At 34.2% G+C, this 14,531-nt stretch overlaps 1 protein-coding gene across 2 annotated transcripts in view; it reads right to left on the reverse strand.

Moving 5' to 3' along the window:
- LOC118185717 (A disintegrin and metalloproteinase with thrombospondin motifs 9-like) overlaps positions 1-14,531 on the reverse strand; it is a 690,813-nt gene that overhangs the window by 365,948 nt on the left and 310,334 nt on the right. For both annotated transcript variants that reach the window (XM_085807434.1, XM_085807433.1), the window contains one exon: positions 7,023-7,063. In XM_085807434.1, coding sequence (XP_085663560.1) covers positions 7,023-7,063 — 41 coding nt within the window. The remainder of the gene's footprint in view (positions 1-7,022; positions 7,064-14,531) is intronic.

The following is a 14,531-nucleotide window of genomic DNA, read 5'->3' on the forward strand; positions in this document are numbered from 1 at the left end:
CTTCATGGAAAGAAGACTAAAAAGCTTGTTAAAAATTAAAACGGGCTGCGTGCCACCAATGAATTAGTCATTTCTGCCTTACACAAAATTTTGTAGAATATATACATATTTACTAACATTAGACATCAAGCATGCAACTATAACCTGAAAACACACTTTTAATAAGCAGAGCGATTTCCGCACCAATAATAAAGCCTCTGGATGTTACTGTTTTATAATATCACGATAAGTACAGTCAGTATCATTGCTTTCATGTTATCGATTAATAACTGCATTAGAATGTTAAACTAGCATAGCCTATATGCTAATAAATGAAATGTAAACAAATTAATAACATGCATGGTATTATAGTGATATTCTTAATAGATTGCTTGAAATCCCATTTCAGTAAAAATCTGCATATAAAGCAATTAAAATTTTTTTTTAAAAATGTCATGACATTCCTGTGTTTCCTGGAAGTAATTCCAGCACAGTTACAAAAACTTCATACGAGACTACAGTGTGATTTAACGCTATTTTACGTTTGCTTGCATTTTGCACATTGCAATCTTTATGGTTTGGTTTATGTGATTACGGCAATCTGCCTAAGGGGAGGGATGCTTTCGTAAAGGGCTTTCTAAGAGAAACTGGCTCGTATATACGTTACAGAGTAAAACAACGAAAACGCCCATGCAGCCAACCCGTTCGTGAGATTCGAGTCACGGACTGAACTACCAGTGTTCAGCAACTTTACATGTCGGCCTCTAATGGGCCTGCAAATGTTTATGTGCAGTATGTAAATGCCTAGTGCTAATATCTGGCAAATTTTAACTTTTAGTTACAGAATATCAATTTAGTTACAGAATATCAATTTTTATAGTGCAAGGTGATAAAATAAACAATCTACAAACAGCCGGCAGTCTTAACCATGTTTACTATTCGTCACGTGAAAAGCTCCGATAAAGGCCCGTTATCGTTATATTTTTGTCGTATTTCCTGCCACTTTTTCAAAAACATGTTAATAATTTTTGAATTATCAAGGAATGATCAAGATGTTATATCATTCTTCCTAGATAAATGGCAATTTTTCGAAGCATTCCAACAGGAGAAAACGGCCACAAAATAATGGAGGCAAGCATCACTATTAAGCCCCGTTCACATGCAACGCTCCTTCGCACAGCTGCCGTTAGCAAGGGGAGAAAAAGGAGACATGAAAGAGTTTCGTCTTTAGGACCCGTTCAGAAGACCACCGTCTTCCTTCCCCTTTACACCTAAAGCCTCTATGAACAATCACGTCTCCGATTTGGCAGATTTCTAATACAGTTTACACATTTTTAACGTGGTTTACTGTTGTTAATTTTGTAATCTGTACTTTCGCAACTGGTACCTGAACTTTCGTAATGGTTCCTGAAAAATATATGCTTTTTAATTATTATTATTATTTTATAAGCTGTTATTTAGTTCACTCTTGGCGCTTGTCGCTATGGTTAAAAGATGGTAATGGATTTTTAAACTGCTTCCCGATAAGATATAGAACTCAAACTTTGTACATACACTGCTTGTGGATGTGGTGTCACGCTTTTGATTTTTAGAGGATTAATTTTTTTTTTCAAATTTAAAGTTAAAACGACTTTTTGCAAATATTAACAGATAAACTGAGAATCTCAGAATATTATAGTTTGCACCATAACACACTGTGAAAGAAAAAAGAAATTAAATGAAATTTTAGCGTAATTTTTTTAAAAATATTTTGGGAGAATTTTTGAAAATCGTTCATATTTTTAGACTTTTTGATGCCCATTAATTTTAAAATATCATATCTAAAAATATATCGGTTACAAACTTCCGACATTTTCAAAGTTTATAAAACAAACTTTTCGCATTTAAAAAAAATGATAAAGGAAATTAATTGGATGATTTTGTACTTTTTTGAAAGATATGCAATGAAGTAGAATGGAAAATATTAGTTCTTCTTGGGCATCAATTCGAAACATCGGTTTCAAAGTAATAATCTCATTATACCACACTATTTTTATGACATTATTTACGCTATATAAGTTGTTATTGTTACCAGTTGTTAGTTCAGCGTGAGATTGGAGATATTTCTGAGTTAACTTTCTCTTAAGATGCGTTTTGCATTCCGTTGTGTTTAACGTTCTTTAGATTGAAGCATAACTACTGATTATACTTAGTGATATGCTAAACACTTGTACGAGTATTTCTGTGGAAAATTCCAGAACTTTGAAGTGTTTATGTTGATAAAATAAACTTAATTAAGCTATCATCGGATTTGAGTGCAATGACAATCATTTACGAACTATTATCAATCTATTACAAACCCGTACGCAAGCAGCAATATTATAAATAATTAATGTATTAAAATTGTTTTGAACGTGTTTTACAAAACAAAAACAGGTAAAGAAAAATTCTGCTTGCGTTTTATTAGTTTTTGCAATTTTTCTGGCCACATAAGGTTTTAAAAAAAGGATTGTAATTTATGTTTATATTTACCAATTGAATAAATAGCACTAGGTTTGATTTATATACATATGTGTATATTGAAATTCAGTAATAAAATTTTAAAGATTTGAAATGATTAAATGTCTATTTAGACAGTTTGAATTCTTTAAACTGCAAATGCAATAAATCCTTTTACTCCTAAAACATATACACGTATGGATTAAATTTTTTATTATTTTTACTGCTTATATAAAATTATATACTTCTATATAAAATTATATAGAAACAAGTACTTCTATATAAAATTATATACTTCTATATAAAATTATATACTTCTATATAAAATTATATAGTTTCTATATAAAATTATATAGAAACAAGGATGGATTTTGCAAAATACTTTCGGAAAAAATTATTTAAATGAAAATGTGACTGAGATCATATTTGTTTTAAAGATTTTAGATAAAAGTGTATTTTTTTTTCTCAGAAACTAATTCATTAATTGCAAAATCATTCCTTGAAGTTATTACGAACACTCTAATAAATACAATAAAAAAACTGGGAGGGGAGACATTGAAAATTGTAGGAGAAGAAAGACATTTTAATTGTAAAATTTTTCTTCAAAAATTTAAATTAAAAAAAAATGCTAGCAAAAACTTTTTTTCAGCTTAAAATTATTTTGTCTTACAAAACCATTTAATAATATTCATAATTATTAAATGGATGATTCAGAATTATTAAGTAGATGAAAATGCTTAAATTTAAAAAAAAAAATCATTCAAAAGGTACCGAGTCCCTTTTTGCGTTGAAGCCGATATGCACTTGTTTTAACTTTAGTTTTAATTTGAACGATAACCTAGCATCAGATAACCTTGTCTGTATTTGCCTATAATTTCCGTATCTTGTACAGTTCTATCTAATTTGGGGGAGGATCCCCAGACATCTATCAGCGCGATTGTTTCGCTGACAGTCCAGCGAGCAGTAACTAAAATTAAGTGAACCGCGCAGTATAGTACGGGAAATCTCCCCATTTGCCCTGCTCCCGAGAGGTAAGAAACATTCAACCAAGTTCTACCTCCAATTCGGCGAGGCAGTTAATGCTTGTCCCATGTGAACGGGACACGTTGGAAGAACCGGTTTTCGCTACCGGTCGAATCTGCTCTTGTGAACGGGGCTTAAGTGATCGTAGTTAGGTCTCTTCGCGACGATTGGCGATTTATCGGTAATTTTGACGACGTTAAAATAAAGGGGGCCGTATTAAAAAAGAAGAAATATTATTTGTAAATTTTGTAGTTCTTCTGCAAGTTTCTTTCTAACTACAGTAAATATCCAAAACCTTTTCAAGTGTAATATTTTTGGGGGAAAGGGAAGTGGTGTATAGTCGAACTCTGGCAGTTCAAATTGGAGTTTTGAAAGATCAATTGTATTTTCCCAATATTTTATCCCTTAAATCGTACGTGCAGGAATAGTGTATGCTGCTATATATACAGGGCGATTCGAAAATAACAGAAAAATAAAAATTCAGTAATTCGAAAATCATGGATGATGCTGTTTTCATAGAAATGCACAGAAAGACATGTTTTTTTATATAGATATAATGAAGGATTTTATTTCCAAAAACTCAACTCAACTCAACTTCTTAACTCATAGGTGATGCTTCAGCTATGTCAGAAATTCGCTCAATGCCACAGAACAATTCGTAACGCAGCTAGGATTACAAATGTTCAATGTGACGATAGCCAGATACGACATTACACTCTGCATAACCCTGAAGAGTCACAATATGTCGCAATATTAAGAACCTGCACAGTACTAAGAATTAACTTATTTCAATGTACCAATAACGTCGGTCGACCTCTATATACCTGTGATTTTAAATAATCTCATAAAAAATAATTATTATGGCAATAAATTATTTCGTTTTTTTTAAGAAACAAACCATGTATCTCTGTGCACGTTTTCAAAAACTGCATCTTGCTTCTGTCTATATTTTTCGAATTATTGAAATTATTTTTATATTTATTTAGTTATTTATTTTTGTACTTTTTTTATAAAAATTCGATTAAAAGGAAGCACCATCGTTTATAAGGTATTTTCTCCCTCTTTTCTGCATGCCTCCGTGATGTAAATGTAATTAGTCTCTAGAATACACTCAGCGCGTATTCTAAAGGTCCCGGCTCGAGTCCCAGCGAGTGCATTGCTCATTTTCATGTCTCCTGCTCCAAAATAACCTAATGACTCTACACATTGTCCTAATATAGTGCTTGGGGAGAAAAAAGCAATTACATGATTCAAACTAACACTGAAAGGTCCACGTTATTTACTGCAGAAGTAACGTAATTTAAAATGCAGTGTTGATATTTGTCCCAAAAGGGTACGCTTTATTTAATTAAATATGACACGGGTCTTTTAAAGAATTTTTCTTTATAAAAAAAGTAAGTTAGAAATGCAACTTATGTTCAATTTAATCCTTTTAATTTTTAATGAAGTCTACTCTTTGTTAAATTTGCATAAATACAAAAGTTATTTAAGGTTTTTATGCAAATTTTGCAATATTCTAAAAATAAAGTAAAAAAATTAAAAAATTAAATTAAAATAAATTCACTTCATGTCTAGGATCATTATAAAATAACAGAGCCCGTAGCCACATTTTCCATCTACTTTGCGTAGGGCACAGACTGCAGAAGTAATTAATATAAATACCTGTTTATGACTGTAGAAAAAGTTATAAGGTATTTATCCCGCCTTCTTAGCATGCCTTCGTGGTGTAACGGTCAGCACACTCGGCGCGTATTCGCGAGGTCCGAGGTTCGAGTCCATTGGTCCGAGGGCGAGGGCATTGCTCTTTTTACACAGCTTCTGCTTCAAAATAACTTAATGTCTCTACAAAGTATGACGGTGGAAGGAACGATTTCGATTAGATTTATACTTTTTATAGATAGATTCGTAGATTCGATTTGTAATCGTAGATATGCGAATAATATAAAACATGTGTATTTTATAAATTTTTGACTGCAATCAATAAAAGTCTATAAAAGGTATAAGTATCATTAGATAAATCGAGTAATTTGAAGTTATAATTATGTAAAACAATTTATTTGTTAGCATACTTTCAACTTCACTCAAATACATAAGCGTAACTAAGGGGCTATGAGCATATATTTCCTTGAATGGCGAAGAATGCATATTTGTGAGAATGGACTCGAGAAAATAAACAAACGGCGAGGAAAGCTGAGATGTTTGGATAGAAGTCCATATTGCAGAAATACTTTCGATTTTAAATTCCGAGCGGCTAAATGAAAAAGTTCTTATTGGGGTGAAAATTATGAGTTATATATTCCTGAACGTCATGCAGAATCTGAATATTCTTAAAAGGTATTTAATTTTGACGTTTCTCTGTTTATTGCTGGAAAGTTATCGGCCTTGGAAGGGATAAATCCTTGGGAGATTTTCCCATGGAAGAATGGCCATTTCAAGCGTAACACTGAGGGATAAACCATGGAAGCCTCAGCCGCCGCCGATGATGAAGCAGAAATGAAGCTTCCATTGTTTTGCAGCTTCAGGGTTAGGGTTATTTAGATTACGGCAAAGGACACGATGGCTATCTGACTAAGGCGAAGAGTGCTATATAAACAAAAAGAGCGCAGAGTGCTATATCGGAGGAGTTTCTCGGGAAAACCCGCCTCATATCAACGTTACACATGGGGAAAATCAAGATAATTCTTTTGCAGCTAGTCCGTTCGCAGGGATTTGAACACGCTCGAACTACCAGTGTTCTGTGATTTTACCGCTCGGCCGCTGGTGGACTAATAGTTTTGACCTTTCAACAACTTTATCGTGATGTAGGAAGGTGTCCTTTTATTAAGATGCAACGTTCGGCATAACTATGGTTTTTTTTTTTTTTTTTTTTTTTTTTTTTTTTCCCGTTAGCTGTTTACATCGTAGTTTTATGTTTCTGCAATTCTTATGCATTCCCTCGTCTTGATTGATACACGTGACACACATTCTGTGAAAGGTGTGATGTAGCAGAAAAATATATACTTTAAATTTTTCAGTACAGGACTAGAACTGTAAATTTCGTATAAGCAATCAGCAGTCATTAATGTGTAATAATAATGCTTCAAAAAGGAGATTTCTTCTCTGAATATAATTAATGCAATATAAAACGGAACAAAAAGACTGCTTAATTTGTTTACTAAATGTTTTAATTAACCCCTTAAGTGGAAATGATGAGTCTGCCCACATATTTTTTCTCTGCCAAATTCGACTTTGGTGGAAAACGTACGCCGTATACCTGGATGTTTAAAAACCATATAAAATGTTTCAACAAAAACTGGAAATTTTTAATTTTATTTTGTGATAACTTTGTACAGAGATGCGCTAAAATAAATTTCTTGTACACGGCTGCATCTTTGAAAATAAATCGTAAGGTAAGGGATTAAATTAATAATAAAATAAATATACTTAAATGTTTATGAAATCTTGTATGGATTCTATTGGCAGATATACAAATATAAAAAGTTATTATCAAAATATTTATATATACGTATAAATTTAAAAAAGGCTTTTATTGAGAAACTTACCAAGCGTATCACATGATCCATGATGTTTACACAAGTCTTCCCTGCAAAAGATTAAAATCATCTTTCAGAAATGAAAAAACAGTAAAACTGTGACATTATGACAACACACGAATTTCTCTTTAAAGAAATATGAGGGTTTTATAGTTCTCAAGACATACATAACATTTTAAACTAAAGCACGGTTTGGATAACAAGTCCTTCTGTACAGTTTGCTTCAGAGTTGTTAGAAGGAGGAAGCGCTATGTTAAAATACTGGTCCTTAACTGTTGTAGCAGATCAATGCGGAGTGTATCAGGATTTCATTCAAGATAAAAAGCACAGGAATAAGTTGCAAATATTGTAGCACAAATAATTAATGGTATAAAGAGAGCTTCTATGAACAAGGTAATTATAGTTCAAAATAACTATGGTGAAAATATCATAAATGACAGCAGAATTCTACAGCATATGATAATATAAGACTATTCGAATATGTTAGCGACAAATGACGGGACAGACGTTCGTAAATCTCAGTATATCTTGTGCATAAATGTCGGTTTCCTGGAAAGACAGTTATTTGCGGATGATGGACTGGATTTCCTTCAGTTGAGTGGAAGCTGTTTGCTGGTTAACTTATAAAGTATAATTTAAGTTACTTACGAAATATTTTATATGTTTATTTCCTTTTCTATAAAGCTTTGTTTCCATTTCCCTGCCAGAATGTCAATTTCCAGCGCGCGCGATATTCAAATTAGGTAGAAAGAAAGAAGCATTCAAAGGAAAAAAATGGCATACGTTTTACTACTCAAAGGAAGGTTTCATACATTACTACTCAAAGGAAGGTTTCATACATTACTATTCAAAGGAAGGTTTTGGAGTATGAAATAAAAGCTTGTTCTGCCTGCTTGTAAGCTACGTTTATTCTCTAGCCATCAGTATTCTATGGTTTTTGAGTTGGTCTTGCCATTAGGCTTGTTTACGCTGACTTTGATCAGAGTCAGCTTGCGCGTTAGTTAAACTATGAAGCCGTCAAGCTATACTTAAATTCCATTAATTTTAGTTTACTCATTACTATACTTACTCATTACTCATTTGATTTAAAGCCAAAGCTATTGGCTTCTGTAAGCACAAGTTGGTGCCGTCTGTTAAACTTTATTTGGATTAAAAAAGGTCCTTTACATCTTTTCCCTATCTCTGCGTTATTTATAAGATACATGGAAAATTCGCAAGTTGTCTTTTAGAGTTCTACTCTAATTCTATGCTACTTAAGAAGGCCAAATCTTATAAATTGGTTAGGGTAGAGTACACACAGGCTAAATTGGTGGACTAAATGGGAACAAAGGTCATTAATAAAATTAATCTTTTTTTTATAAAGTTTTACTGCTAACTTTTCGTGAAAAATATAATCTTAAAATGGTTAGAAAAAGGAAGATCCCAAATCATTATGCGAATATGCATTTACAACTTTTTAAAGCCTGGGAAAAGCATGTCTGCGATGCTATCGTCATGCGATGATTTGTAAATGCTTCATTTTTTACTAAGGTATTTTAGACTATGATGTTATTAAACTCTGGAATTTTTTAATCTCTTTATTTTCGGCGGCGATATTTTGTACCACGGTGTTTGAGAACTGCGATGTTTTCTTTTTTTCCACGATGGTTTCCATGATAAAGTTTTCGCTTTGCGTTGTTTTCTCTGCGACGTTTTTGTCCACGATGTTTTTGCAGCGATGGAAAAGTGGTTTCTCTTGGAAATGGAGTACATGAGAAATAACCGCAAAAATCCCATGTTAGTTAGTCTTGCGCTGGGATGTTGAATCGGAGAATTCACCATCAGGATACATGTTGCGTTCCAGATAATTACTACCAAACACTTCAGCCATTTCTTTGTGAATTTCTGGCGGACTTTATAAGGTATTTTGTCCCTCCTTTCCGAATGCTTTCGAGGTGTAATTGGAAGGATACTAGACGCCTATTCGACAGGTCCAGAGTTCGAGGCCCGGTGACGGCAGTGCACAGTTTCATGTCTCTTTCTTCAAAATTACCTAATGATTCTACTGTAGAGCCGGAACTAAAAGATGGCGAACGATAATTCGTCACCACCAGCATTTGGCGACTGGTTCCACTAATCCCCAGTTGCCTTTTTTAAAAAATGGGGAGTATATGAAGTATTTTCTCCCTTCTTTCGGCATGCCTTCGTGGTGTATTTGGAAGCCTACTCGAGAGATCCAGAGTTAAGAGTCCCTGCGAGGGCATTGCAAATTTTTTTAAGTCTCCAGAATCCAAAAATCTAATGATTCTACAAGTTTTCTGCTTAGTCCTAAGAAACACAGGTTTTTAATTGCAGAAGAAACTAACAATTGCGATATTTTTATTCTTTATTTCCCGCTTTTTCCTCTAGAGTGACATCTAATTCTAAAAATCGCGGTCTGTAAGGCATTGATTAAACTCTGCGAATTTGGATCCAGCTACCATCGAAACCGAAACAGGGTAAAAAAAATACTTTGAATCAATTTTACAACCGTCAGTTGTATATTCGATACTTTTTCACTGCGTGAATAAATGAAGAAAACTGCTTATACTTTAATGTATAATGCTTTTCCATTTAATGTTTACGAAAAAAAAGACCTCCTTTAATAATGTTTTTTGTCTAAAAACTTCACCTATAAAAATCTCTGTAAATAAGGAAATTTTACTTAAATTAAGTGATGTATATAATGTATTCTGTTCTTCTTTTGATGACTATGTTTTGCAGTAAAAATATTAGCAAAGAGGAAGAACTTTGTCAATGTAGGGCTGCCTCGTACTCTAAATTTAAAGCAGATAGCAATATTGATCACGACGCTGCTCTAATGAAATGCTAGAATATCATTTAATTATATATATATATAAAAGGACTTCTTTACCTTTTTAAATACGGCAGTAAATCTATTCTGTCTCACGAAAAAGCAGTCAAACAAATACTTCCGCCTTCATTGATGAAAAGGACAAAATAACACAATTTTCCCGACAAGCATTCTTCTAGGAGGATGGACAAGGGATCATTATACTCTTTAAATTTCTAGTTTTCGCGGAAGTATTGAAAATAAACGATATTAGTTCATCCTCCCTATTCTCTAAATGATGTCTTATTTATGAAATGTTTTACTCATTAAAATCTGGTCTCAATAGTTTTCATACGAAAACATTTGGATGAAAATAGGACACAAAAAGCAAAACTCTGTTCCCCGTGGTCATAAGGAAATGAATTTTCTTGGCATTCGCTAAACATATGGAGAAAAAATAACAGGTCTGTTACAGAAATGAGTTCTGAAAATAATTAAAATGGGTTTGCAATTAAATATATTTTTCTTCAAGAATTAAATGACATAAGTAAGTATTCTTCTCTCTAGTGAAATATTTAACCCAGCATCTATTCAGCTTCTCACTAGTGAAGAGTTTATTCAAGTTCGTATTAGTGAAACTTCGCATTATCTCGATTTGGAAGCTCAGAGAAATGAGCTTAAATTTTAAATTTATTTGCTGCGGTAAAACATTATGTGCTATGATTGAATTATAAAAATTCAGACACGCTGTTTCTAAATTATTTAACATATTAATTTACATATAAAACTGTAAGGCATTAGATTATTTCTACGTCAAAATTACAGTAAATTCACTGCTGGCCATAAAACGTGCAACACTACGAAACATGCATCTAATCGGCTTAACGTTTTCATAAGCGTGGGAGAAAATGTAAAGAACAGGCTGCACAACACCAAATACAAACCATAAGAGTCAAGCAGTCTAAGTGAGGGTTAACAAAGAACCACTGTTATGTATCGGAATGATATATGCTTCTAATATTTGTTCAAAAACGGCTTACTTTCTGCTTGTAGAGGTATATGGCTACCACGTTAGCAGGTGAAATACGCGAGCAACCCAGTCCGCCTAAAGAGCAAAGTTCGTTCTATGAGCAAAACATGCCACCAAGACAGCAACGTTTCTCATGTCAATCACGGAAGATTGTTGCATATTGATAATGCAGATCATCACTCAGAGAAATAGGTGTCGATACCGGACTTTTTTGCGGCCAAAGTTAACCGAATGTAAAATTAGTGTGGTAAGGAGAAACGAATTCATTGAAGTGAAGCATCTCAACCATCCTATTGCGTCACAGATCATATATTACAGAATATACAGAATGCATGATTATTATGAATCGACCAGCTACATCACAAACCCAGCTTAAGAATTAGGGTGCATTAATTCTCAGCACGTAGGGTTCGACGTCTGTCGCTAGAAGCATAGACGAATTTTCGCAAATTGCCTTTAAGTTACCTTTGACTGCACTGAAACTCAGAACGCAGCGGGTAGAGGTACAAATGGCTCATATAGTAGTATACAAATAGCTCATATAAGTACAAATGCCACATACGAATTATTGCATTCGTATGTGGCATTAGGACGATGATAAACACCGTAGACTCTGCGTTATAAGTACCGATGCCGGTCTGACACCGGGTGTGACACTGGATTCCATTCTCACTCAACAGGTTTTCATCCATTTCAAAATGTCACATCGCTGAGGTGCTGTAGACTATAGTTTTCTTTTAAATCCTGCATGAAGCCAGTTACCAACAGAATAATGCACTATAACTTGTGTTTACAACGTGCAACACTTCCTAGATTCCTTTGTATTTTTTACCTGACTTAGGCGGTTACCAGACCTACCGCCTGCTCAACACAAGTCGTCCGTGATTGCACAATGATGGTTGAGGAGTTGAAACTTGAGAAAATGTCGAAATCGCTTAGACTGACATGCCGCCTAAAGCATATCTAAATTCCCCCTTCTAATCCATGAACGGGTAACATCTCAGCAACAAATGTCACCTGCTGTGACTACATGACATACTTGAGTCAAACTGAGATGTCACTGTTACCAATTTCAGTTTTGTATTCTTAACGTGTCTTAATAAGAATATGGCTGTAAGGTTTATGTTAATTCTTCTAATAGTTAATCTTTAGTTAAAAGTTATTTTCCTGCCTTCCTGAATTTCAGCTTACAACTTTCGGCCAGAATGTATTTTCAGAATTGCGTTTGAATGCAAATGAGGAGAAGTATTTAACTGTGAAGTTCTACTGACTTCGTGAGAGAGCCAGTGATTCTGACTAGAGCGCGTTCGCCTTTTTAGACTACTCCCTCTGTCTTAAGCTATTATCACGCTTGGCCGTACTTACCTTCGACGTTAATTAGCATTAAGGGGCCAACTCTGTTAGAATCTTGATATCTTCGGCTATATCTTTTTAGTTAAGATTAGTTAAGTTTTAATTCTGAGTTCAAGCCCGAGTGGAGGCTTTATTGTAACTCCAAAAAAGGAGTCATCTGTTAAACTTTATTTGGAATAATAAAGGGTAATTTAACCCTTCTCACATTTTGTTCTCTGTCTCACGAATTCAAACGATTATTCGCTTATCAGTTTTTAAGGTTCCTCAATTTTAACTGTAATTTAAAGGTACCCAGGTTGGAATCTTACATGGTTTTCGTAACTTTTCTCTTAGTGTTGCGCTTTAAATGACAGCCAGTGTATTTTTCTTCTTAATATTGTTATGAATTTTGTACATAAATAGATGATTTATGAGCAGTCATATGTGAAATTGTTGTACTTTTTCTGTATAATGTAACATGAAAATCTAGGAAAGCGAAGCTTGCCGGAAAAGTAAGAATACCGGGACAAGTCCATTTAACATTGAGTAAATGCCTTCCAGTAATTTCAAGAAGCAAAATTGCTAGAAATATCTCGGTTGGTCAGTCGAAAACTATATAAGACTGGAGAGAGCATCTACTCTGAGTTGTTAGCTCAGTCCAAGTCAGAGCACTGAAATATCTAATGATAGCTTCGCTCTTTAGATGCGCTTTGCATTGACTGTGTTTAACGTTTTTAGTAGTTTGAAGGGCAACTACTGATTGCGAAGAATTGTCAGGCTATCTTTTTGGAAAGTTCCAGAACTCTGAAGTGTTTCCTTCGATAAAATAAACTTTATCAACCTGTCATCGGAGCTGTGTGAATTCAATCTATTACGAACCCGTACGCGTGCAACAATGTGCTAGAAAAAATTAACGCAAGACAATATGCAACGTAGTAACAGAAATTATGCAATTATTTATTGCCGGCTTGGTACAAAGCGAGTACACGAAGAGCGCATCACACAGACTTTAAAACTGGGTAATGATTTTGGACTATGAGTTCTATCTGCTGAGGGAGCTACCGTGATGTCTAAGTGCTAAATGACTGAAGTATTCTTTAGCCTGCTGCTTTTGTTGCCATCGCCAAGTGAAGGAGAAAGCTTTTCATTCCAAACAAAGAAACATTTGCCTACTCACAAATCGTTTATTTGGAGCCAAATAACATGAACTAAATTCACTAGAGAGAGTTGATGATCAAAGGAACGTGATCTGCGATGTGGGAAGCAAAATCAATGAAGATTAGAAACGTGAGTGAGTAGCCAACTCTTTTTTGTTTCTTTACAAGTAGTATGGCATTGGATTGAAATTAGTTGTAACGTAAGAACATTTTTTCCGAAATTTGCATAGGCAGACTGTTTAATTGCTGAATGAAAAATGACTGAGACGACTAAAAAATGTTTTATGACTAAGTAAAGCAGAAATTGGCAGTTGTGAGACAGTTAACAGCTAAATTAATTTCGAAAATAGAAGTAACTCTAAACGAGCTGTTAATATAGTGTTACGAAATGTACAGGAGCGGTAAGATGGCTTCCCCGCAAAGCAGTTTAGGGTTGCCATAAAACAGCAAGGGAAAGCAGGATTGCCACATTTGGCGAGAAATCGCCTATTTGGCGACAAAATTGGCGATATGCCATGGACTGATGGGGAACTTTCTGGAACGAATTCTGTCTCCACCGTGATAGCCTGATTACCAGAAGGCTGTGTCGCTGATCGTGTCAGCGTGTTTATAGTAGTTCATCGACGACTGTAAAACGTGTTTTGGAGCTGTCCTGACAATACTGGCCAATAAAGTGTGTTTCGATACTTCATCAAGTGTCGTCGTTATTCACTCCAAATCCACACAAACCCCGTACGAACGTGAAGGAAGAAAATAACGCAACAACTGGTGTCAGAAGAAAAAGAAAAACGCAACAATATGCATTTACTAAAAGTGTAAAAGTTGAATTATGCGATCTTTTCAACAAGTTAAAAGAAAATATTAATTCAATAGAAGAGTTATATAACGTAATTGAGAATCATATAGCTTTAGAGAAATTTGAACATTAAATCATCCGTAGCCAGTGTTATCAAGAAGAAGCCGTCAAATGACTAGGCAGAGTAGAAAAAAATATAAAGTTGTATTCTAGCAGTGACCAAGCTCATGATAGTTCGGAATGTAACTTCTGACAGGATTACTAAGTACAATAAAATTGCCGAAGTTAGAAATATAGACATTTTATGGGGGATATAGTACTATTTATGGGCGACTAGGCTTTTGGAGCAATTTTGAAGTAGCAATACATAATAATGAAACGTTGACGAAGT

The sequence above is a fragment of the Stegodyphus dumicola genome, chromosome X1, assembly GCF_044657685.1.
Source record: "Stegodyphus dumicola isolate Sdum_Otavi_A_Nest chromosome X1, ASM4465768v1".
NCBI lineage: Eukaryota > Metazoa > Arthropoda > Arachnida > Araneae > Eresidae > Stegodyphus > Stegodyphus dumicola.